The 26,787-nt window shown below is 42.2% G+C and overlaps 1 protein-coding gene across 1 annotated transcript in view; it reads right to left on the bottom strand.

The window, feature by feature from the left end:
* Nucleotides 1-26,787, bottom strand: part of SVOPL (SVOP like) — a 73,296-nt gene that overhangs the window by 35,169 nt on the left and 11,340 nt on the right. The window contains exons 5-13 of the mRNA XM_007177090.2: nucleotides 22,653-22,724; nucleotides 20,979-21,103; nucleotides 18,721-18,784; nucleotides 14,314-14,439; nucleotides 13,132-13,260; nucleotides 5,932-6,005; nucleotides 1,735-1,940; nucleotides 950-1,061; nucleotides 151-232 (exon numbers count right to left, since the gene is read on the bottom strand). Of these exons, the coding sequence (XP_007177152.2) occupies nucleotides 151-232; nucleotides 950-1,061; nucleotides 1,735-1,940; nucleotides 5,932-6,005; nucleotides 13,132-13,260; nucleotides 14,314-14,439; nucleotides 18,721-18,784; nucleotides 20,979-21,103; nucleotides 22,653-22,724 (990 nt within the window). The remainder of the gene's footprint in view (nucleotides 1-150; nucleotides 233-949; nucleotides 1,062-1,734; nucleotides 1,941-5,931; nucleotides 6,006-13,131; nucleotides 13,261-14,313; nucleotides 14,440-18,720; nucleotides 18,785-20,978; nucleotides 21,104-22,652; nucleotides 22,725-26,787) is intronic.

Raw genomic sequence — 26,787 nt, 5'->3', positions numbered from 1 at the left:
TAAACCTTCTGGGGTCATTTTAATAGGATGTTTTTAGAAAATCATCAAAAGTCAACAGAAGCCAGGGATGCGTGATCTATAGACAAACACCTGCTCTAAGTAGCTCACCTCGCACACCTTGATGTAACCAACCCCTTCCCCAAAACTAACCTCAGCGGTGTAAATATAGATGGTGTTGAAGTTGGACGCCACCAAAGCCCTCAGCATGAAGAGGAAGCCAATGAGGCCGGCACTAGGGAACCAGAAGCGAGACGTTACCAAAGGCAACACAGAGGGCCTTCCGGGGCCCCGATCCCAGTACATGACAGATGCCAACACACATCCCTGAAGACCGGGTCCCGAGGGAGGTGTTGCCCCTCAGCTGGCCTGACTGTGGGGTCCTAAAGCAAAAGCCTGACTCAATCCTTCAATCCTGTTCCCCCGAAGTGTGCCGTTCCAGCCCAGCCCCCCAAGGTGAGCACACCTCTGCCACCACCCTTGGAAAATGGTACAGACAGTTTGCAGAATAAGTCATATATATTATAAATGAGGCCCACTCTAGGGTCACAAAATCAGAGTGCAATGAATTTTCCCACCACAGGTATGCTGTCTACATCACTATCTTGACAACGTGCAGATCATTTGGTAAACAACCAGAGTCTCCATTCTCCAGGAAGCTTTGCATAAAGATCCTAAATATCTTGCTAAGCGAACAGAATACTCCCACGCGGGTACCCACGTCCTGTGGGTGCTGAAGATGGACCTGCTCAGGAGGAAGAGGGCAGTGGGAGGGGCAGCGGCAGGTACCAGGGGCTTGTTTGATCGTTCTAGTCAAACAAGCAGCCTGTACTCTACTCTCTTGGTGAAAGGGACTTGCCCCTAACCTCCACTGAAGGCCATGGGTCTGGAGACCTCATTTAAAACCACTGCACAAAACTAGATTGCTTTAAAGCAACCAGACAGCAAATACCTTGAAGTGCAAATATTGAGGAGAAGGAAGAATAAAGCTGTACATCCCATGGTAATAGAAAGGCTCAGCCGTCTTCCCAGGAAATTAATGCCCAGGATATTTAAAGGATTCACTAGGAAAAAAATGACAAAGACAATTTTCAGAATCTTGAAAGCAAATGGCACTTATTAACAATGGCATGGATTCCTCCCTGTCATTTCAGAAAGAAGCAACTTAATCCAAACATCATGCGTATTCCAGCCAAGACCCAGTCACACTGTCATCAACTTCATGACTCCTTCAATATGCTTTTCCCACGGGGATCCGAGAACGACAAGCACTGGAGTATATGAAGGATATTTTATGCCCAGGATGCTTATTACAGCATGTAGGTCTATTGTAAACTGCCAACTTGCTAGACCTATATTTTAAGTGTTTAATACTGTTTTTCAAATTCAAGGTGTCATTGATTTTTAAGTACCATTATTTTATGTCTATTAAAGCAGAAACAGTGCTTTCAACTGAAATCTAACAAGCCATTGTGAGACACATCCCAGTTTCAGAGATGTTACAATGTAGGGGAATGCATCTTAGAATTGATAGGATGCACTAATTCAAAGCTCCACTCCTCCAGACTTCTCCTCACACTGATCGCACTGGAGACACCTCAGCATGATTTGGGGACTCGTCCATTTCTACCAGGCAGGAGTCAAGTGTATGACAGGTCACTCTTCTCTCCTCTGAGACTCTGAGTTGCACGTCCCCCACCCAAAACAGAGAGCCACCCAATACAGAGAGATACTTACGAGCAATTTCGCCAATGGTGCTGATAATCATGGTCTGGTAGTCAGAAGGGGCAAACACCTGGCAGTGGCAGGGGCTCTGGCTCTCCTCCGAGACCCCTACGGTCACCACTACCTCCAGCTCTGACCGTGAGCCACAGACCAGGTCCCGCTCCAGCAGCTCCGCACTGGCCAGGATGACCCCATAGTAGGCGAAAGAGATGCCCAGCCTGGAAACAAGAAAAGATGGACATTAGGAAAGGCTGTCACCAGGCCTGAAGGAGGGGTAGCACCGTGAGAGGTGGGGAGACGTGGGGAGAGCTTCTCAGGTGGAAGGCACGGTGTAGGGAGGGGAGGGGAGTGGAAAGTGGGGACACGTTTCAAGGGGATACTAGGGGGTGGCCTTTAGCGGAGGCTGCATGGTGGGAAATGAATTTGCAAGAAAAAGCAGGATGGAACTAGATGGGGGAGGACCCCTCAGGCCAGGAAGAAGTTTTGTAAGAGGCAGAACAGAACTAACACTGCGTTGAAACTGTCTCCCTCATTCTACAGCTTACGTACTGTAGCCTTGACCATAAAGAGTTAAATATTAGAGAAATGTTGCTTGTGCCCAAACAGCTCATTAAGTTCCCTGAAGAAAGTTCCCATCCCAGGTGGTCCCGGGTTAGTTATGGCTACTACTTGTAGATAAGTTCGTTTTCAGCTAGCAAATAAGCAGAGATAAGTGTGGTAAAGTAAAAATAACTGCTAACGACTTGAAGTTTTGCAGGAGCCTCGTGATGCAGCCTTGTGAGCAAGCAGAACAAAGAAATGTTATGCTTCCCTTGAAGGCCAGGCGGCTCCAGGAAGTCTTCAACTCACCTTTACCCTTTAATCTTGAACCCTCCCGCTTCCCCTTTTCCCTTAGCATAAAAGCAGCCTGAATTCTCTTCCAAGTTAAGATGGTTCTTTAAGAGTTTAGTCCACCATCTTCTCCGCCTGTTGGCTTTCCGAATAAAGTCGCTATTACTCGCCCCAACACACTGTCTCTTGTTGGCCTGCCATGTGGCAAGCAGTAGGAGCTTAGACCCCGCAACAGTTTGTTTTCTGCAGCTGCTGCAACATGTTAGCACAAACCTAGTGCTTTAGCACAGTGAGTATCTCACAGTTCTGGAGGTCAGCAGTTCAGCAGCTCTGGCTGACTTCTCTGCTCGGAGTCTCACGTGGCAGAAATGAAGGTGCAGGTAGGGCTGCTCCACTTTCTGGGGAAGAATCCATCTCCAAACCCACCCAGATGGTTGGCAGAATCCAGCTGCACGGGGGTGTAGAGCTCGTGTCCATTTCCTTGCTGGCTGTTGACCAGTGGTTTTCAGCTTCTGCAGGCTTCCTTCATTCCTTGTCTGTGAAGCCAGCAACAGCAGATCGCGTCCTTCTCATGCACTGAAGCTCTCCTTCTGCCTCACCTCACGCTTTCTCTTCTGCTGCATCTCTGATTCCAGCTGGAGACATTTCTCTACTTTTAAAGACTCAAGCGATAATATTGAGCCCACCTGCCTAATTCAGGATACTCTCCCTATTTTAAGGCTCGTAACCTTAATTACATCTACAGTCCCTTCACATCTACATCCAAATTAGTGTTTGATTGAATCCCCAGGTGTTGGAACTCTTGGGCATCATCTTTTCAATTCTGCCTTTCGGACGCCATGAAGCTATGGAAGGTTTTTGCTTTTGTTTGATGTTTTCTTACTATCTTTTTTTCTGTCTATTCTTTAATAGATATTTTCATTGAGATATAAACATAACATACAGAAAAGTTCCTATATCGAAGTCAAGAAAAAGAATATCAGGGGAATTCGCTGGCAGTCCAGTGGTTGAGACCCTGTGCTTTCAATACCGAGGGCCCGGGTTCGATCCCGGGTCAGGGAACTAAGATCCCACAAGCTGCTTGGCCAAAAAAAAAAAGAATATCAGCCTCCCAGACGCCCCCCTCATGCCTCTCTCATTTTTACAGAAATGGTTGTAAAAGCCACGTGTAAAAGACAAATGCGGACAATCAAGGAAAATCACGTATGATCTGTATAGTGGATGATATTAAAGTGATGATTGTTAATCTCGTTGGTGTGAGTTTAGGATTGGAATTATCTAAGGAAATATCCTCAAGTAGTTGAGACTCTAAGTGAAGTATCTGGGGATGAAATGACATGAAGTCTAGGGCCAGCTTGAAAATACTTCAGAACAGAAAAAAACAGCTGAAGTAAATATGGGTAGATATCAGTGACTGTCAGATCTGGGCAATGAATACATCAGGGTTCATCATGGTATCCTCCCTACTTTCATGGGCGTTTAAAAATTCTCATAAGAAAATATTTAAGAAGAAGACAATAATCACAATATTTCTCCTTGTTATTAAGGTAGCTTTAATATTTTTTTTGTTTAATTTCCAAATAGTAAGTGTATTTTTTTTTTGGCCACACCGCGCAGCTTGCGGGATCTCAGTTCCCCAACCAGGGATCGAACCCAGGCCACAGCAGTGCCAGCACCAAGTCCTAACCGCTAGTTCACTGGGGAATTCCCCAAATATTAAGAGTATTTTAAAAATTAAAGAGTCTCAAGAGGAGACGCCCACCTATTTTTAGTGATTATATCTGGGAAAGGCAGATAGACAACCACTTTCCTGAATTCAAACACTATGGATTAGTTTCCACTGTTTTGAATCTTTATATAAATGGAACCACGTAATCTGTATTCTGTGTGTCTGACTTTCTTTGCTCATTATTACATTTGTAAGATTCAGCCATGTTGAGCGCAGAGCACCAGTTTTCTCATTTTCATTACTGTGTAGTATTCTATTTTATGAATATAACAGAATCTATCCATTATACCTGTTGATGGGCATGTGGGTTGGTTGTAGTTGGAGCTGTTACAAATAATATAATGCTATTTTATTTTACTATGCATTTCTGTTGGGTATAAACCTAGGAGTAGAATTGCTGAGCCATAGGCTATGCATACTTCCAACTGTAATAGAAACCTCTAAACAGTTTTCCAAAGTGGTTGTACTAATTTGAATGCCAATCAGGAGTGCAGGAAAATTCCAGTTACTTTACATCCTTCCCAACATGGTCAGTCTTTTTAATTTCATTTTTTATTTTTTATTAAAGTTATCTTTTCAAACTTTTTTCTTTTTTTTAATTTATTTTTGGCTGCGTTGGGTCTTCTTTGCTGCGTGCAGGTTTTCCCTAGTTGCAGCGAGTGGGGGCTACTTTTCATTGCAGAACACGGGCTCTAGGTGTGCAGGCTTCAGGAGTTGTAGCATGCAGGCTCAGTAGTTGTGGCACACGGGCTTAGTTGCTCCTCAGCATGTGGGATCTTCCCAGACCAGGGAGAAGACCCTTGTCCCCTGCATTGGCAGGCAGATTCTTAACCACTGCACCCCCAGGGAAGTCCCCAGTCTTTTTAATTTTAGCCATTTGGGTGGATTTGTAATGGTGTCTCATTTGGTTTTAATTTGCATTTCCCTGGTGCCTGTAAGGTTGAACATGTTTTCATATGTTTATTTGATACACATTTTTGGTCAAGTGCCTGTTCAAGTCTTTTGCCTATTTCTCTACTGGGTTGTGTATGTTTTTCTTGTTGAAAAAAAATTATATAATAGAAATATATATTAATAATATATAGAACATGTATGTATAATTTGTTGGACATATATATTGGAAATTTCTTCTCTCAGTTGGTGGCTTACCTTTCAGGCTCTTCATGATTTCTCAGGACACAGAGTTCCTAATTTAATGTAGGCAAACTCATTAATCTTTTCCTTTAGAGTTAGCACTTTTTGTGTCCTGTTTAGAAAATCTTTGCTTATTCAAGGTCATGGCTGCATAGAGAGGACCACTGAGTCTATTCCTTTGAATTTGATTATCAGTGACCTCAAAGGATCAGTTCCTGGAATGTGGTGAGGGAAGAGACCAGGCTGCAAATGGCTAGTACAGAGCTCATACACTCAGATGAAAAATTTAAAAACTGTTTGTAGATGATTTGGATTTTTTTTTCTTTCTCTTTCTTTTTATATTGTTATTTTATATCTATTTTTTGGTTGGTGGTATTAGCAGAAAGATAAAACATTGCTGGTGTCTGCCTTGTGTTTTCTCCCCAGAGCACTCAGAAGGGATTTACTTCAGTGGGCTTTCTCCCACTGAAATGCTTGTTTATTTAAACCTAGCTTTGAAACAATACCATTCTTACCATATGACCCAGATCTGTAACGTGGTCCGTAAATATTTAGCATCCAATAGGTCTGTAAATCTTCCTCTTTTTTCCTGGGGTAGTGAAAGGGGGAGACAGAATAGATTTAGTGGGTTAAGGACAGGCAAAGGTGACTCTAATCTTTTAGATCACAGAAAATAAGAACAACATGGGAATGTGGCAGGGTGAGATAGCCACTCAGCTCCCCAGAGACCCCTCACATAAATACTGTTTTTAACACATTCATCTCAGCCAATCAGTCTTTGCATACTTTTTATTATCATTGTCAAGTACCAAAACTCATTGAATTTAAGATTCTAACCCTTTCACTCTTCCTCTTCTCACCAGTGCTGGCGAGAGGTGGGGTGGAGTACGGAAAATAGGAGTATACATGAAAAGCAACTATAAAACTGATGGGAGAGCCTTTTAACATTAAGATGAAAAAACCTAACATTAAAAAAGAATGTGAGGCTTGTGCAAAAAACAAGCAGCCTAAATTTGAAAAGAGGATACAGTGCCCAATTTCTTTGTGTGTCTTTAGGGTAATTTGTAAAAGTTCTTGTCCATAGTCAGTGCCTACTAAGTATGTTTGGATCAAAATAAATAAGGATGGGTTATCTATGATTGGGCAGTAATGGATTTTTATGTAAAGCTAGGAATGCTTGGAGGGTGGAGGAGGTGCTCAGTTGAAAACCAACTATTCTTTTCTCACAAATTGACCTGGGATTACAGGCCCCCTCGAGGGAGTCCAGAAGTGTGGTCTGGGAGTCCTGGATTTTATTGTCACTGAAAGAGCTTGCAGAGAACTTAGAGGTCTTTTGCCCCACGCACCCCCCGCCCCCAACTTTCAGGCTCAGCTCCTGGATTTCATTGTGGGAGGACTTGAGCAACTGACACTCCAATTTCATCTGCTTTACGTATCGGGGCTCTGGTTACTCATCTTTAGAAAACCTCTGATCTAGCCTATCCTCCCATTTTCCAACACAGAATATATGGCCCAGAGTGGGTAAGTGACCTACCCAAGATCACACAGCTGTTTGGAGGCAGAGCCAGTCTGGACTCCCAGTTTCTTGTGCACCAGTCCTGAGTCCTGCCCATCTGCCTCTCTGCCATGTCCCCTGGGTTTAGATGTGACTATGGTCCCCTCACCACCCCAAGTGTCATTGGAGAGTCATGTCATTATAAAATATATATACATTTTATCCTAATAAGTCATTTGGTTCTGAACCTTTGGCTGCAATCCAAATGGGTGGACTTATTCACCTCCTGCATGGTGTGACCCGTCCTCAGCCCCCAAAGCCTTTCATCTCAGCGTCTTGGGAGTGAAGCTGCAGAGGCCCCACTACCCTCAGCATCTTGCCCAGCCTCCTCTGCATGGCACTCTGACGGCCACCAATGTGACCAAACTCACTGCGCATTCCCACCTTTGGTCCCACACTGTTCCTCCTGCCTCAGTGGCCTTCTTCCTCCCCTGAGGCTGCCTCCCCTTTCAGTGCGCAGTGTCTGCCCCGCTTCTCTCTGAAGGTGGCTCCCACTGGCTTACGGTCACCTCTCCGCTCGGATCCTACACACTCTGCTGCCTGGGCCACTCACCTGGTTCTAAGCATCTGGGCTCTGTTTTGTTATTGATTCTTTCCTACGTGCCTCTCATCTCTCTAACCAGATTTAAGAGACCTGAAGGCAGGGTCTATTGTTTATATCTCTGTATCCACAGGGCCTTGCTCAATAGACCACCATGGAGAAGAACAAGATCATCTAACGGGCATGATGGATGGAGGCAACAAGCTGAAGTCAAGAGAAGTAAAGTGGGAGGAAGAAGGGAGGAGGAGAAAGGGGAAGGATGTACAGTGAGAGGGAGGAGGGAGGAAGGGGAATGTTGAGGGACGGCTGAGAATATAGAGAGGCTGGAGGAGGGAGGGCAGTTCTTATGAGAATTGTGTTACTCCAAAGTCATATGTTGAAGTCCTAACCCTCAGAGTGGGGCTGTATTTGAAGATGAGGTCTTTTAAAGAGGTCACTGGGGAATTCCCTGCAGGTCCAGTGGTTAGGACTTGGCACTTTCACTGCCGGGGCCCTGGTTGGGGAGATTAAGATCCTGCAAGCTGCATGGTGCAGCCAAAAAAAAAAAAAGAGAGGTAACTGAGCTAAAATGAGGTCATTAGGGTGGACTGTAATCCAATTATGACTGATGTTCTTATGAAAAGAGGAGATTAAAACACAGACACACACAGAGGGAAGATGATGTGAAGACACAGGGAGAAGATGGACATCTAAAAGGCAAGGGAAGGGACCTCAGAAGAAATCAGCTCTGCAACACCTTGGCCTTGGATTTCTAGCCTCCAGAATTGTGAGAAAATTAATCTCTGTTGTTTAAGCCACCCAGTGTGTGCTATTTTGTTATGGCAGCCCAAGTGAACTAATACACAGTGGCAGAGGGAAGGTGGGGGAGGGAGGACGGGGATGAGGGATGGGGGATAGGAGGTGGAGAAGGAGGGTGGAGAGGGAGGGAAAAGGAGGAGGAAAAAAGGAAAGAGGAGAGAAGTAACCTCGGTGCTCTTCAGTCTTGGAACAACTACTGGGTTCAAAGGAAAAAATACGCATCAAAAATGGTTGGAATTGGACCCTCATGATCATTCAACTGTCCGTGGTTTTGAGTTAATTGTCTCTGCTAAGATTTTTTTCTCTCTCTGCAACCAATTTTATTTTTTATATATTGACAATCAAAATTTCATAGCCACTTAAAGATTATGTGCCAGTCTCTTCAAAGCACAATCACTTCCTTCATTTAATCATTGTTGCCTAGCAACTAATTAGTCTTCCCACTATGCTTTGCATGATTAGATGTAATTGTCAGTATCTTGGTAGGAAGGTGGGAGTTATCCGATACTGCCTACTAGTAGGGTCCTGACCTCTGAACCACAAGAGCTTATTTCCAAACTCCAGAAAATAAATTAGAATAACAGAATCATCCTTAATTCTTTCGAAGAAAGCTTGAGTTTCTTTCTCTTTTTTTGGCCACACCACACAGCACGCGGGATCTTAGTTTCCCAGTCAGGGATTGAACCCGTGCCCCCTGCAGTGGAAGCACAGAATCCTAACCACTGGACCGCCAGGGAGCTCCCCAAAAGTCTGAGTTTCTTATTTCCCAATTAGGTTTTGAGGCATGTGTAATAATTAGGGGAAACACTCCACAAAGCAAAGTGAGAATACCTTACCAAACTACAATTGTGAGTGCGGGGAAGTTTGGGACATTTAATCCTCATTTTTGCATTATTATTGAGCACGTTCTATCTCACACTTAACACGTCCAGCAGCAGGCCAGGTGGCAGTGCGATTACAGTGTTTTTGTCATCAGTGATGTCCTGGGAAACCAGTCAGAAACACCCAGAAAAGCCTACCTCTCACTTGTGTGTAGGACACTTAAGAACTGTACATTTGGACATCACCTGTCCTGCTGTTGCCCCACAATCCCTGAGAGAATCAGATTTGGGGAGGTGGGTGGGGACAGCTGTTGCTGCTCTGGACCCGGCTCAGGCATGGAGCAAGAGCTGGGTCAAGAAGAGGCTCTGCCATAAAGTGGTGCAGCCACTATGGAAAGCAGTAGGGCTATTCCTCAGAAGATGAAAAATAGAACTGCTGTATGATCCAGCAATCCCACCTCTGGGTAAATATCCAAAGGAAATGAAAATAGGATCTCAAAAAGAGATCTTTACTCCCACTTCACTTCAAAGTTGTTCTAGAAAACTAGGACTGAGAAAATAGCTTGGAAGATTCTGAAAAAGAACTTTGACAAGGGGTAAGTACCTTACTAAATATGAAAATTGTATTATAAAATACTATAATTAAGAGTGCTATATTAGACCAACAATTAACCTGTATCCTTTTCCCAAAAATATAAAATGCTCTACTTATTATATAATAAATCTCATATATATTTGAATCTACAAACCTATCAATTAGAACATAATATTCAACAATAGATTCAAATATATAGGGGACAGATTATTCAATAAAAATACATAAGTGCAACTGGTTAGCTATTTGGATATGACAAAGCTAGATCTGTACCATGCTTCTTATATCCAATTAAACTGACATAGATCCAACATTTACATATTAAATGTGAAACCAAATTAACCCAACAAAAAGGAGAGGGATACAAGAATGCAGTGGTAAAAATTAAGTTTGACACCAATAAAAAAGTAATAAAAACATTAATAAATCTAAATAGATACTGACTTTAAAATAATGTCTAATTCAGGGCAACTTAAGAACAATATGAAATTAAAATACCAGGCAAAAATGATTTGGAAGATGAGATGGGCAAATCAGAATGAACATGTTTAAGGTTCTTGTATTGTTCAGAAGGCAGATAAAGATACCAAACGACGTTAGCTATTGTAGGTGCACATTTTCACTATTTAAGGGCTGTAATAAAAGAAATAGAATGCATAAATTCCAAGCCAGTAGAAGGAAATATGGGGGTAGGGGTTGGCGAGTGGAGCAAACTGAATCAATCTAATAGAAGGAGAAAGGAGAAAGAAAGCAGAAAAGGAAAGACACAGTTAAGAAGAAATAGAAAATGAACGACAGAGGTAAGTGCAAGTATGTCAGTAATCACAATAGATACAAATGGATCAAACTCATTATTCAGAGATACATACTATCAGATTGAATGAAAAACAAGATCAGCTATTTATTTATAAGAAATATGTTTAAAGCAAAGCAACATAAACAAGCTAAAATGAAGAGCTAGAAAAAGGTACACCAGGAAAACATTAACCCAAACTAGTTCTGACATATTAGTATGAAAGAAAATAAAATTTAAGGCCCAAAGCATTGTAAAGAAATATTTCAGGTAGTCAGATCAATCCACACACTGAATAAGTCAATCTTATGCTAGGATGCAGCAAGATAGCCTCAAACTGTATGGAGTAAACTGTCAGGCCTATAAGGAGAAACTAACAAAACCATCGTCTTATTGAAAAACTGTTAGCTGAACCTGGCAAAATCTAGAACAGGTATCAGATATTTACATGGCACAATTATACTGAATATAACAATATATATGCTCAATGAGAACACATGTTCTTCTTAAGCACACATGGAATATTAATAAAAAGTCACTATGTAGAGAACAAAGGAAGTCTCAATAAATTCCAAATAATTGACAACATGCTCTGGTCAAAATGCAATTAAATTAGAAACAAAGAATTTAAAAAATCATTAACAAATAAGTCATTGGTTAAAGAGAAACTCATAGCAGTTACAAAATAGAAATAAAAATAAAATTACTCTGTAACAAAACTTGCTGAATGCAACTAAATGGTTTATTAAAAATCAAAAAGACTGAAAATAAATGAGCTAAATACTGAACTCAAGAAGCTAGAAGAACATAAAAAGCCAAAGAAGTAAACAAAATAAGGAGTAGAAATTAATGAGACCACCAAAAAAACCAATAAAGAGAAAAACAACAAAAACAAAAAAGCCCTCATTCTTTGAAGTTTAATAAAACAGACAAACCTCTAGTAAGAGGACCACAGAAAAAAGAAGGCACAAATAAACAATACTAAAAGTGAAAAAGAAGACATACACAGTAGATATTTGAAACAAAAGGGAACACTGGGAATAATTTTATACCAATAAATTGGAAAACCCAGATGAACTGGGCAATTTTCTAAAATATATATTACCAAAATTGACTCAATCAAGAGTATTAAACTAAGTAGGCATTAACATTTACACAAACTGAATGATAGTTTTAAAACTCCTCTTTCTGATACCCCCCAATTATTCTGTTACCACTCACCTTAAAATAAATATTAGGGATAAACTACTTTACAGATAAGTTTTACCAAACATTCCAAGAGGTTAATTCCTATCTCACATAAACTGTCTTGGAGATGGCAGGACAGTGCTGGAAAGCTCTTCCAGGAGCCTGTGACTGAGTTGCCTGCAGATGGGTGAAGTGGGTGGTCTGGGCTGGTGTGAGAAATGATTGCAGATTGACCTTGACAGTCCTGGAACCAATAGAATTTAAGTGCCAAATTTTATTTTTTAAAAATCATTTAATAAGGTTTATACATTTGATATCAATAAGACAAGGCCAATACAAGGAAAATAAAATTATAAAACAATCTCTCCCCTATAAACAGTGGGGTTAAATCATGTGACTAGCTCTGCAAGGTGTTATTATTTCCATTTCATTGATGAGAAAAGTGATGGTAGGCAGTCAGAATGGCCATCATTAAAAAGTCTACAAATAATAAATGCTGGAGAGGGTGTGGAGAAAAGGGAACCCTCCTATACTGTTGATGGGAATGTAAACTGATGCAGCCACTACGGAGAATAGTATGGAGGTTCCTCAAAAAACTAAAAATAGGGTTGCCATATGATCCGGCAATCCCACTCCTGGGCATATACCCAGACAAAACTATAATTCAAAAAGATACATGCACCCCAGTGTTCACTGCAGCACTATTCACAATTGCCAAGACATGGAAACAACCTAAATGTCCATCAACAGATGAATGGATAAAGAAGATGTGGTATATATATACAATGGATTACTACTCAGCCATTAAAAAGAATGAAATAATGCCATTTGCAGCAACATGGATGGGCCTAGAGCTTATCATACTAAGTGAAGTAAGTCAGACAGAGAAAGACATATATCATATGATATCACTTATATGTGGAATCTAAAATAAGACACAAATGAACTTATCTATGAAAAAAACCAAACTCACAAATATAGAGAACGGACCTGTGGTTGCCAAGCATGGGGGGCGGGGCAGGGGAAGGGATGGATTAGGAGTGTGGGATTAGCAGATACAAACTATTATCTATAGGATGGATAAACAACAAGGTCCTACAGTATAGCACATGGAATTATATTCAATATCCTGTGATAAACCATAATGGAAAAGAATTATGAAAAAGAATATATATATATGTATAACTGAGTCACTTTGCTGTACAGCACAAATTAAACACAACATTGTAAGTCAACTGTACTTCGATAAAATTGTTTTTAAAAAGTGGTAGTAGGTAACAGCGCTACCTGGCTCACGGTGGAGCTGGATTTAGTATCAGTTCCCTCGGCTCTTTTCTGCATTGGAGGGGCCAGTTCCCCTTCCCTCTAGTCTTCCACCACTAAGGGGATTTCTGGCGACCCCTGGTTGGGGGAGAAGAACTCACCAGGATGGGCTCCACCAGCTTCCCCTCCGGCATGACTGAGCGGTTCATCTTGGCGATGTGCTCCAGTGTAACCAGGGCAGCCTGAGTGTTCCCGGTAGAGACATTGAACCGAGCAGATTCAGGAATAAACTGGGCACAGATGACAAAGAACACCAGAGTTGCAACTGCTGTGGACCCCAGAGGTACCACTATCACGGTTCCATACACTACACTGTCCCAGTTCCCCGAGATGGGAAAGGATATAGCAAGCTTTACAGCACAAATAGAGCAGGTGTACTCTCGCAATCCTAGCGGAGCAAAAAGTCACCTTCTCCTATCATTGTCCCATCTCGGACGACAGTGGACTGATACTGAGCTTCACACCAGTTTGACCCAACCTACTTAACACAGTGAGATTCTTACATCCAATGTGTAAACAGCCGCTGCCCGGGGTCCCTGGCACCTCTCCACTCCTCCATCACCCGGCCACTCCCCCAGGAATCCCAGGACCTCCCACAGTGCAAGAACCTAAAGGGTGACCATGGCAGGGCCTCCAGCACCCACGAGTGGAGGAACCAGCCTGACTGTAGAGGCCTACAACCCACTGATTACGGCATATTTTGAACACCACACTCAGAAAGCACAGCCCTCCTTTGATGCCGGGACATTGGTACCTCCACGCAGCAAAGGCCAGCAGGCTCTTCCCCAGCAAAGCACCTTCCCCGGCAGCATCCTCTTCACCGTTCCCCAGCCAGGGGGCGGTTCAGGTCGTCCTCATCACCCACTGGGATTAATCTGATCATTTCTAACTGCTTCTCTGACCTTTTCTGTCTTCCCTCCTACAGCCTCCACACAGCCATGTGCCAGCTTCCCAGTACATAACCCCTTCCACACCCCCAGTGCCCCCGGTCCTCAAGGCCCTTTGTAATCTGCACACAGGCCTGTCTTTCCAGCCGGCCTCCCACCAGCGCCCCACACTCCAGCCATTCCAGCCTGCCTGCTCTCCCCCAGACATATTCTGCATTCACACCTTCGTGACAGGGCTTGTGCATTAACTCTGCCAAAACACCCTTTCCACGTGCGCCGACTGAGACAGATACTTACATAAGGAGAGAGGTGGACATGAGAGAGATATCTGTGGGGCAACAAGGCCACTGGGCCAGCTGGAGGGGAGGCCAAGAGGGAGCCCATGAGCTTGGTTACCATGAAGGCCACGGTGAGGACGATGCCAGGGATGGAGGTGATGCGGATGAGCCAGCGCCACCCGATGGTGGGGATGACCATGGAAGCCAGGCCGATGATGAGCAGGGAGCCCGTGAGCCAGAAAACCTGGCGGAGAGAGGGAAGGGTATAAAGTCCTCCTGTTGGTGCTCCACACACCCCCCCAGGAGCCACCATGTTCTGCATTGTAATTGCAAGTGGGTGAGATGGGAGGAGTTCCCTGGCGGTCCAGTGGTTAGGACTCCTCGCTCTCACTGCCAAGGGTGCAGGTTCAATCCCTGGTCGGGGAACTAAGATCCCACAAGCTGCGCCCCCAAAAAGAAAAAGAAAAGAAAGAACGAAAGAAGGTGAGATGGGAGAGAGGCTTTGGTTGGGAGCAGCACCACCTCCAGGACCCAGATGAACTGGGGAAGTTACTTCACTTCTCCACGACTCTGTTTGCTTGTCCATAAGTGGAAGACTCAGCAAGATGGGGTCAGCAATGTCACCCAAGTTTTAAAAATCTGGGACCCAAGACATTGATTTTTTTCTCTTGAATAAATAATACATTCACTGGTTCGTAACTCAAGGTACAAAGGAGAGCACTGTGAACAGACCCTTCTCTACTCCTAGTTTCCTGCCGTCCAGTTCCTCTTCTCCAAAGAAACCAATATCACCAGTTTCTTATATCCTTCCAAAGCTGTTCGAAACATACACAAGCTAATAAGGATATTTGTTCTTTGTTCACAAATGGTAACATAGTAAAAATATTTCTCAACACTGTTTTTTTGGACTGAAAAATTTATCTTGAGATCATTTTATATCAACAAATAACATGAGAGCCACCTATGACCAGGCCCCATGAGTTTGGAACTAGAACAATTCTGAGTGTTATTCTGAGCATTATTTTCCCATCAGAAGATGAGAAGTAGATGATAACTCCATTCTACCTCACAGGGATTGAGAGAAGGTAATATTTAAAAAGACCCTTTGACTCTATCTTTGATAAAGGAGGCAAGAATATACAGTGGAGAAAAGACAGCCTCTTCAATAAGTGGTGCTGGGAAAACTGGACAGGTACATGTAAAAGAATGAAATTAGAACACTCCCTTAACACCATACACAAAAATAAACTCAAAATGGATTAAAGACCTAAATGTAAGGCCAGACACTATCAAACTCTTAGAGGAAAACATAGGCAGAACACTCTATGACATAAATCACAGCAAGATTCTTTTTAACCCAGCTCCTAGAGAAATGGAAATAAAAGCAAAAATAAACAAATGGGACCTAATGAAACTTAAAAGCTTTTGCACAGCAAAGGAAACCATAAACAAGATGAAAAGACAACCCTCAGAATGGGAGAAAATATTTGCAAATGAAGCAACTGACAAAGGATTAATCTCCAAAATTTACAAGCAGCTCATGCAGCTCAATATCAAAAAAAACAAAAAACCCAATCCAAAAATGGGCAGAAGACCTAAACAGACATTTCTCTAAAGAAGATATACAGATGGCCAACAAACACATGAAAGAATGCTCAACGTCATTAATCATTAGAGAAATGCAAATCAAAACTACAATGAGGGCTTCCCTGGTGGCGCAGTGGTTGAGAATCTGCCCGCCAATGCAGGGGACACGGGTTCGAGCCCTGGTCTGGGAAGATCCCACATGCCATGGAGCAACTGGACCCGTGAGCCACAATTACTGAGCCTGCGCGTCTGGAGCCTGTGCTCCGCAACAAGAGAGGCCGCGATAGTGAGAGGCCCGCGCACCGCGATGAAGAGTGGCCCCCCCTTGCTGCAACTAGAGAAAGTCCTCACATGGAAATGAAGACCCAACACAGCCATAAATAAATAAATAAAATAAAATAAAATAAAAAACTACAATGAGATATCATTTCACACCGGTCAGAATGGCCATCATCAAAAAATCTACGAACAATAAATGCTGGAGAGGGTGTGGAGAAAAGGGAACCCTCTTGCACTGTTGGTGGGAATGTAAATTGATACAACCACTATGGAAAACAGTATGGAGGCTTCTTACAAAACTAAAAATAGAACTACCATACGACCCAGCAATCCCACTACTGGGCATATACCCTGAGAAAACCATAATTCAAAAAGAGTCATGTACCAAAATGTTCATTGCAGCTCTATTTACAATAGCCAGGACATGGAAGCAACCTAAGTGTCCATCGACAGATGAATGGATAAAGAAGATGTGGCACATATATACAATGGAATATTACTCAGGCATAAAAAGATACGAAATTGAGTTATTTGTAGTGAGGTGGATGGACCTAGAGTCTGTCATACAGAGTGAAGTAAGTCACAAAGAGAACAACAAATACCGTATGCTAACACATATATATGGAATCTAAGAAAAAAAAAAAGTCATGAAGAACCTAGGAGCAAGATGGGAATAAAGACACAGACTTACTAGAGAATGGACTTGAGGACACGGGGAGGGGGAAGGGTAAGCTGGAACAAAGTGAGAGAGTGGCATGGACATATATACGCTACCAAATGTAAAATAGATAGCTAGTGGGAAGCAGCCACATAGCACAGGGAGATCAGCTCAGTGCTTTGTGACCACCTAGAGGGGTGGGATAGGGAGGGTGGAAGGGAGACGCAAGAGGGAGGAGATATGGGGATATATGTATATGTATAACTGATTCACTTTGTTATAAAGCAGAAACTAACACACCATTGTAAAGCAATTATACTCCAATAAAGATGTTAAAAAAAAAAGACCCTTTGGGGGGCTAATTAAGGGGTGACTATTTTATCACCAAAGAATTCTATTATAAAAAAAAAAAAAAGAATATTTCAGAAAGTGATAAGGCTATGAAAAAAAAAAGTAATGTGATGGAGAGTGACTTTTAATGATCAGGGGTGATCTTTCTGAAGAGGCAACGTGTAAGGAGGCCAGTAATAAGCCGTAGCAGTAGATCAGGTAAGAGGTGATGTGGTGTTGAAAAGGATTTTAGTAGTGAAATGGCAAAAAAAAAAATTTTTTTATCTGATGGATTTGGCACACATTTTGGAGGTAAAGGCAACAGGATTTGCTGATGGACACTGCAGTTGTAGGTCCACTAATAGGGGGTGAGTCAGTGGGGCTTGGTGATTGGTTGAATGGTGATGACAGAAAGGGAGGGGTCCAGGACAGCTCTTGAATGTGTGGCTCAGACAACTGAGGGGACAGAGCTTGCTCTTAACTGACAGTGGAAACATGGACAGAAGAGGCTCCAGACGAAGATGAAGAGATCAGGTCTATGAATGTTGTATTTGAGGAGCCTGCAGGTTATTCAAGTGGCTATCAGGTAACTGGCCACCTGGATCTGAAGTTCAAGGAGATGCTCTTGGTTGTAGATAAATTTGGGGGAGGTAATAGGTACATAGATAGCTAAAACCATTGAACTCCTCAATTATCAGTAGATGACCCCAGGAGACCTGGAAAATAAGACCAGCAAGGAGAAGGCATAACCAGGAAGCATGACAAAGAATGAGTAGCAGGTGGAAGAGACAATGTTCACAGATGAGCTTGAACAGGATTATGCCCATTAAATAACATTAAGTGTAAAATCTAACCCCTAACTATTGAAAGTATGGGTGTTCATCTTAACAAAGATCAGAAGAAGAAAGCTGGGAAGAATGTAAAGAGTTAGCATTCAGTATTTATTAGGGTCTTTCTAATTTTTTTTGTTGCCTAAATTTAGTGTCAGAAAAATTAAACATAAAATTTAAAATGTTCTCCTACTGCCTTATTTATTGCCAAATACATAATGCTTCAGTGGGAAGGGTCATCACTTTCCTGGGCTCTGAAAGTCAGGGCTTTTGGATAATGATGACATCAAAGATGGTACAAGGGCACCTAGATTGACATAGCTTCTGGATGCAAAACCTCTAGTCAGTAGCCAGCAGGGGTCTGAGGAGGGTGTGGGAGCCTCCCCCAGCTTCTCACCTGGATAAATGGCTCAGCTGGGAGGAGACAATTACAGAAGTTCCCACAGGCATGAGCCAGTTATGGAATTGCAGACCCGAGTATCCACAAGGGAGACTCTGAAAGGGGTGGTAGTTGTAGCCTCCACTGAAGACCCAGTGGGGAGAGAATGTTCATCCCAGATGCATTCCTGAGCTTCTGTCCTTCTAGTGAAACCAGCCAGCAGAATGTTTCCTGAGGAAGGGGTTACTGTGTTCTAAACGCTGCTGCTGGGTGATACAAATCCTGGCTCAGAAAACCTTGGAATTGGACTTCTGGCGTCAAGCATCCCTAATGCTCTTTGGTTGGTACCAAGTAATAGGAGTATGCTAATCAAAGAACAATCAACCAACCAGAAGAAACACCATGTACACCACATCCTACAGGATCAGAAGACTGATCCGAAGAATTCCCATTTCACCTTACCTGAGACAAGGGGAGCACGTAGCCTTGATATTTTGTAGGCAAAAATTCAGTCTTTATGATTAGCCTAAACAGGAAGGGGGAAAAATACAATCATGCTTTTATAAAACCAAATAACTTTTTTTTAAAAAAATCATAATTTTTCTTGTCACAGGGATAAAGAATTCAAAAACATAAATATTCATCATTGTAAAATGATAAGAAATAGGTGTGTTGGTCTCTGTCCCTTGTTCCTGCTAACCTGGAAACCTTGGGATTTCCTGGGTGATAGGTGCATCATTTGTTCTAATGCGGTGACCCTTGATGAGCCCTGGATGGGGGCTGGTCTAGAAAAACCAAGGCATGATTAGAATCTTGGAACTTTCAGCCCTATCCTCCATTCCCCTGGAGAGAAGAGAGAGGCTGGAAAATGAGTTAATAATCAATCATGCCTATGTGATGAAGCCTCCATAAAAATTCCTAACATACAGGGTTCGGAGAGCTTCCAGGCTGGTGAACATAGCTGTGTGCTGGGAGGTGGTGCACCGCAAACTCCACGGGGACAGATACTCCTGTTCTTGGGATCCTTCCGGACCTCGCCCTGTGTATATCTCCTCAGCTGCTTATTTATCTGTTTCCTTTAAAATATCCTTTGTAATAGATCTGCAATTAGTAGACTGTTTTCCTGGATTCTCTGAGACACTCTAGCAAATTATTGAACCTGAAGCGTTGGTGGGAACTTCCAATTTGTAGCAAGTCAGACAGAAGTTGTGGGTAACCTGGGGACCTACTACTTGTGATTGCTGTCTGAAGTGGGGGACAGTCTTGTGGGACTGAGCCCTAAACCTGCAGGGTCTACGCAAACTCCAGCGAGGGTCAGCATTGAATGGAATTATAGGACACCCAGCTGGTGTTGGAGAATTGGTTGGCTTGTAAAGAAATCCACACGTTTGGTGTCAGAAGTGAAGTATTGGCAGAATTATTGAGGGAGTGTGTAAAGAAAAACAGAAGAGAGATTTTCCCTGTACGATCATGCACCAAAATACAATTATTAACCCATATAAGAGAACAATATAAAATAAACTTCTAAGTGCTCTTCTGTTCACATTTTTATTTCCAAAGTTATTTTAAACCTTCAACCATTTAAGGATATTAGCCTCATTTCTTTCACCAAGAGAAACACTGTCAAAATATTTTGCCAAGCCTGATTCCCTTTTCTAAAACATATGTGGGAAATTAAAATACGCCCAAGAGAAAGCAAATAGTTTCTCCAACTAATGATGACAGTCAAAGCACAGGTTTCTAATTAAGTACATACGAATTTTTTGAATAGAAGAACAAATGGACTTATATCTCATCTGTTTTCTAATTGTTCTTCTCTGTTGCAGTTATTAACCAGGGTTTGGAGTTTTAACATATTTATTGAGCTGCTTCCTAAGGGATGTTTCCAAATTCTACTTAACTTCTCCTCCTTTAGGACTCCAGAGCACAGAGCGATACTTAACTTATGCCCCCAGGGAAGAACGATTCTTTCCCTAACACATTAGGGTAATAATTCGGTGCTTTGACATCTCCTAATATATTCTAAGGGCAACTTGCTCCAAGGCACCCAGGAGAAAATAGCTTAAGGAGCCTTGTTAATTGAAGGGAGGGTCCCAAGTTGCTGAACATTTAGCATAACGACTTTCATGTCCCTGTATGATGAGGTATTACACACTTATCCCAGGGCAGAAAAAAGACAAGCAACAGCATAGCTGTTTCAATCCGTCTCACCTGCTCTGCAAATTCACTTTGACACAGTCTTCAGTTACAGGGCCATGGCACTTTAAAATAGTTATTCCTGAATGTTAAAGGTGCTGATGGTCAAACTAAAGTCTTCCAGAAATTCTCAAGAAATTAATGGATTGTGTCTGGGTTGACATTTTTGTTACCCACCTCGTACGGCACATTTTGTTAGCATTTAGTCTAACAAAATATTACTTATCTAAAAAATGCCGATCAGCTTTAGGAACAAAGAAATTAACACATGCTCAATCTAGCACCCTGCTAGCCTCACCATCAAACATCATTTTGATGGGCAAAGAGCTCCTAGTGGAATAAGCAGCCATCACTGGGGGGAAAAGAAAAACTCAAAAATGATTAGCACAAGTGAAGTCTATAAATTTGCAACTTATTGATGCTCTTAGTCTATTAACCACAGTGAATGTGGTTAACAGACTAAGTGAATGTGTCTCTGGGTGTTCACATGTCTCCCTCTGGGGTCCTCTAGGTGATGTCTTTACCCTTGGGCATGGCCAGACACGCCACAGCCCACCATCGTCCGCAGGAAGACAAACCAGATGTACGAGGGAGAGAATGAGGTCAGCAAGGAGAAGTAGGCTCCCCACAGGAACGAGATGAGCAAAATCTGAAGCAACAAGAGGAGACATTAATGGGACCTGCCCCCATGGAAGGTCAGGAAGCAAACCTAACTTCTGAAGGTGACTTTTAATTTCATCCAGATGTTTGCTTCTCTGTGGAGCTAATCTTTAGCGAGCTTACTAATCACTCACAATCATCAGACAATACAATCCATATCATTTTATTGTCTGAAAGCCCAGACATTCCGAGTTTAGACCATTCTTCAAAACTCCCCACAGCCTCCGCCCTCACAGGTGGCAGGAACCTGAACTTGTAAATCAGAATGCAGAAACTTGTCCTCCCTGCTTACAGGGATGTTGGGAGCACAACGAAGCACTGTGCTGGAATGGGTATAAGGAGAAAATGTAAGGATTTGCTTTTTCTCTAATCGTAGGAACAATACAAGTTTAGAGTAGAAAATATGGAAAAAAGAAAAAGATATAAAAACATTTAAATCACTTTTGATTCTCCAACCCAGAGAAAATACTATTAACACAGTGTTATCCTATTTTCACTGATTATAAGGGAAAACATCATCTTAACAGCTGCAAAATATTCCAGTGAAAAGACATACTATAATCCATGTAATATAATGCATAAACCTTTCCCCTCTGGTTGAATGTTGAAGTGGTTTCACATTTTCTATTAAAATCAGCTAAGACAATGTCTGTGCATAAATCTCTGTGGTTCTCTGATGACCTAAACAGTCTAGATTTCTGGAAGACAAATTATCAGATGAGGAGAATGGATATTCTCAAGGTTCTTGGCTTACGCTACCAAATTGATGGTCAGAAAAGTTACATCAATTGTATGTGAGGGTGTCTAGACACTTGCAGATTTCTTTAAGAAAAATAAAAATTCCTTATGGATTTGATGTTTGATATGGCTTTGATAACAGGGAAAAAATGGTATCTTGCTATGTAATTTTGTTTCTAATAACTCCTGTGATTGAACGTTTTTCAAGGTTTCTCGACCATTTGTATGTCTCTTTTTGTAAAATGCCTTTTTGTGCTCTCCACATTTTTTTGAGATACGTGTGGTTTCATATTAATTTGTAAGAATCTGTGATATTTTGTGCACTTCAAAACATACATCCAAGCCTATTACTGCTTTGTGGGGGACTTCTCCCTTTGTATTTACACCTAGAGAGGTCTTCACCACCAGAAATCAGACAAGAAGAGGAGAGAGACCTGGGTTCATCATCAGAAGACATAGTTTTATGTCTTGATATTGAATCTCAATACATGTGTGACATCAAGCAAGTGGGTTAGTTTCAAAGTTATACCCAAGTTAACTAATGTGAAACTGCTTATGTTTATACATGCAATTCTCACATTCAATCTGCTGTGTTCTAACTACGCTCATCCAATCAGCTGTACATCTGGGCTATGGGGACCAGGTATGGGGACAGGTATCTCGGGGAAGGATGAGAAAGCAAGAAGACAAGCCTGGGTATTGATAGAGAAATGTCCACAAAAGACATGATGTGACATGTGATGTCACCACAAAAGAATACACAAAAGAAAATTCCAAATCAGCCTTCAAAGCCAACCTACCTTCCAGCGGCCATATCTGTCAGCCAAGAGGCCAAACAGGATGCTGAACACCATGTAGCCGAAAAACACCATCTGGAGGCGGGGCGAAAAGAAATTATCCTCTAAGCGGCGTTTTTATAACATGCTAATTACTACATTAAGCATTCACCCACCTGAACTAAACGTGGAAACGTGGGAGGATTGGAAGTTGAAGAACAGGCTTTCACAAAGCTCTCCCCTGACTCCTGTTTAACACGTTCGGGGCTTCAGAGGTTGATGATTCCCACACCGGAAGTCACTGACACCAGGTAGAAACAGGGGTCCTAGAAGCAGGTAACTGCTTTGCCTCTGATCCAAGATGACGGCACTGGCCTCATTCTACTCAGATGTACAATTCTGAATTTCCATTTTAATAAGAAGACTCAAAAACTCTATTCATGCATGCTCTGCCTTATTCCTCACACAAGCTGAGACGTCTAGAAGCAGTCTTCCTTTAGGTTATTACAGGGAAACTTAACTTTCAACAAACACCAAAACCAGTCATCCATTTAGAAACATTCTTCATCACTAATATAAACCTACTTTTTTTCCTTACTTGTTCTCACAATAGCTTTTCCGTGATAAAATTCAACTTGGGTATGATACCAGCGATGTAACTCATCCTGAGCTGTACTCTTATGTGTATGCCTTTAGGTGACTTATTTTTCTGCCTTCAGCAGTTCCGAGCTTTACTTAACTCTCCTTTCTAGTAAGATCCCTGACTGATTGCTTCCAGGGTAATCAAAGGAAAGGTGTTAGCTGGCATTTCTAACACTTTTTCAGTGAAAAAGCTCTTTCTCTCTGCTGCCTGCTTTGCTTTTTCTTTTTCCCCCTTACTCTTCATAAGGAAGACTCAAAAGCATTTCTTCTACAGGGAACTATAAAAAAAAAAATCATATTTATACTTGAACAACAATAGCCATACTTTTCCTCTGTGCACTGTTCTCTCTAGGATAGAGTTGAAGGAAGGAAAAGCCAATATTTTCAATGCCCAGCCTGGGATAGATGCCGCACCGTAATGAAATCTAGTCAGTCCTCAGCAAAATGATAAAAATAAGGACAATGGGACACATTTTGCATAAATCCAAATTTATTCATTATGAAGGGCTCTTTTTATTCTGGAATAATTTTCTTTCTGATTGTTGGTATTAACATGCCCTTATTATTTATTTTTATTTTTATTTTTTGAAAGATGATGGTAGTTGATGGCAAGATTTTCTGCCTCTTTCTCTTGGTTGGGGGTTAAAATTTTCCTCCTACCCTTCTGCATTCTTTGGCTGGTCTAATAATTAAATTGATGTACAACAGATTGACAGGAGAAAAGCAAGTTTAAGTTTGTATGTACAGGAGTCCCATAAAAATATAAGACTCAAGGGCAAGTTGGACAGTTGAGGCTTATATGCCACCTTGAGCTGAGGAATGGGAGGGGACCTGGGGCTTCAAAGGGGGGGGGGGGGTAATTCACAGGACAATAAGAAGAGCAGATGTTTGGTAATTAGATGTTTGCCCTGCCACACAGATAGGTCAGTCAGATGAAAGTCATCTCTGGCTATAACTCTCTCTCTCTGAGCCAGGCCCCCATCCAAAAAAAATTTTTTTTTAATGTTTTGCTATTGTTTTTGCTATTATCAGTAATTTGGTCATGATACTGTTTTGTTTTGTTTTGTTTTGTAAAGGAACTCCTTTATTTATTTATTTATTTATTTATTTTTGGCTGTGTTGGGTCTTTGTTTCTGTGCAAGGGCTTTGTCCAGTTGCGGCAAGCGGGGGCCTCTCTTCATCGCGGTGCGCGGGCCTCTCACCGTCGCGGCCTCTCTTGTTGCAGAGCACAGGCTCCAGATGCGCAGGCTCAGTAAAAACCGGGCTCACGGGCCCAGTTGCTCCGCAGCATGTGGGATCTTCCCAGACCAGGGCTCAAACCTGTGTCCCCTGCATTGGCAGGCAGATTCTCAACCACTGCGCCACCAGGGAAGCCCCTCCAAATTCTTTTAGGTAGTTAAGGGAAATGTAAAAGTTTTTCTTGAGTCGTCTGGGTCTTGATTGCCTTCAGCTCAAAATAATCCACATGCCAAAGGGGCATATTTTGGGGTCACATATTCTGCTCCCTTTTCCTCTTCTTCTGATGGCCTTCCTTGTCAAATATATATATTTTTAATCTTAACCCTATGTCAGCCACTCAATTTTTTTGAAAAGTCCTATCAGTTGGTGAATCTCCAAACTTTGGGTCTCCTGATATAAGCAGTTTCTATTGTGGAACCTGAAATTATCAAACTCCCTCCAAGAAGGGAAAGTTGAACTAACTTTTTTTTTTTTTTCTTTTTAATCAACTTGAATAATAGGAAACAATAGACAAACTGCCTGTGGCAGGGAGGAAATTAGTTCTTAGGACGTAAAATACTTTTGTTTATTGAGATGCTGTGTTGTGTTAACAACACTGTATTAAAGTGAATTAGCTGATTAATAAAAGTAAAGGAAACAGGGACTTCCCTGGCGGTCCAGTGGTTAAGACTTCGCCTTCTAATGCAGGGGGTGCGGGTTCGATCTCTGGTGGGGGAGCTAAGATCCCACGTGCCTCGTGGCCAAAAAACCAAAACATAAAACAGAAGCAATATTGTAACAAATTCAATAAAGACTTTAAAAATGGTCCACATCAAAAAAAAAAAAATCTTTAACAGCAACAACAACAACAAAAAGTAAAGAGTCCAGTAAAATTAAATTCAAATTTTACTCTGTTCTCTCGCATAAGTGACAGATTTTTATTCCTTCTTGCTTTCTTTCCATTCAGTGTAAAAAAGTGACTTTCCTAAGGCTGGGTTCTTTACTATTAAGCCTGTCTAGAGAATAAACATTAACTCCAAGCCTATGTGAACCCCAAAGCTTGTGAACTCTAATCCTGGGGACCACATAGAGACGTGGATTAATCTCTCTCTCCCTCTTCCTCTCCCCTCCCCCTCCCCTTCCCCCTCCTTGGAGGGTCTGCTCTTTTCTACAGTTTTGTTTCTCCAGCACTAACTCCCTTATTCACAAAAAATGTGAGGGACATAATTCACCCACAAACCTTAAGGCCTTAAGTCTTCATGGCCAGATCGTCCAGAAAGTGGAGCTGAAGTTGGGGGATGGGAAGCCTGGGAGATGGTGAAAATGCTGCCTCTTTGCTAAACCAGTCTGAGCCCCTCCTGTCAGCAAGGTTGTGGTCAGTGAGCCCAGGGGACAGATGGGACTCATAGCCAGGATGACAGAGACTAAATGACAGGAGGAGGCAAGGAACTTGGAACAGGAAGCAGTCACATCTTGGGTGAGTTGAATTACCTAGAGAAAAGACTTGTGAGCTGTGACCCACCTAACAAGTGAAGCCATGTCACCGCTGACATCAAGGAGCCTCTTTAGGCACCAGTAGGAACAACATAAAAGCAACCAACGAGATGTGAGCTGTAAATATAGAAATGGTACCATAAAATATAGTTTCGTGACAGTGACAGATGCAAGCACCACACCTGGGCCACCAACATTCTCAGGAATGAAGATGTGCAGACCTACAAACCAGCTGTGGTGCACTGATAACTACACAAAACGTTACAGCAGTGACCCTAAAGCTACAAGGATGGACAAGGCATGCTTTCAAAACTGTACATATTTTATACGTAAAAGAAAACAAAATGCAATGAGTCACTTAACTATTGGTACAAGCCCTAATAAGGTCTTTAGTTATTTTTATTTATACCCTCTCTCTCTTCTAAAAGTATTAGGAAAACTTAAAAACGAAACAAGTGGGTGTCCCTGGTGGCGCAGTGGTTGAGAACCTGCCTGCCAATGCAGGGGACACGGGTTCGAGCCCTGGTCTGGGAAGATCCCACATGCCGCAGAGCAACTAGGCCCATGAGCCACAATTACTGAGCCTGCGCATCTGGAGCCTGTGCTCTGCAACAAGAGAGGCTGCGATAGTGAGAGGCCCGCGCACCGCGATGAAGAGTGGCCCCCGCTCGCCGCGACTAGAGAAAGCCCTCGCACAGAAACGAAGACCCAACACAGCCATAAATAAATAAGTTAATTAATTAATTAAAAAAAAAACGAAACAAGTGCAATTTTAAAGAAGAAAACAGAGCTAAAAGAACAAAGG

The sequence above is a fragment of the Balaenoptera acutorostrata genome, chromosome 7 (genome assembly GCF_949987535.1).
Source record: "Balaenoptera acutorostrata chromosome 7, mBalAcu1.1, whole genome shotgun sequence".
NCBI lineage: Eukaryota > Metazoa > Chordata > Mammalia > Artiodactyla > Balaenopteridae > Balaenoptera > Balaenoptera acutorostrata.
The sequence above is the reverse complement of the archived record's forward strand: the minus strand, read 5'-3'. Positions and strand labels throughout refer to the sequence as shown.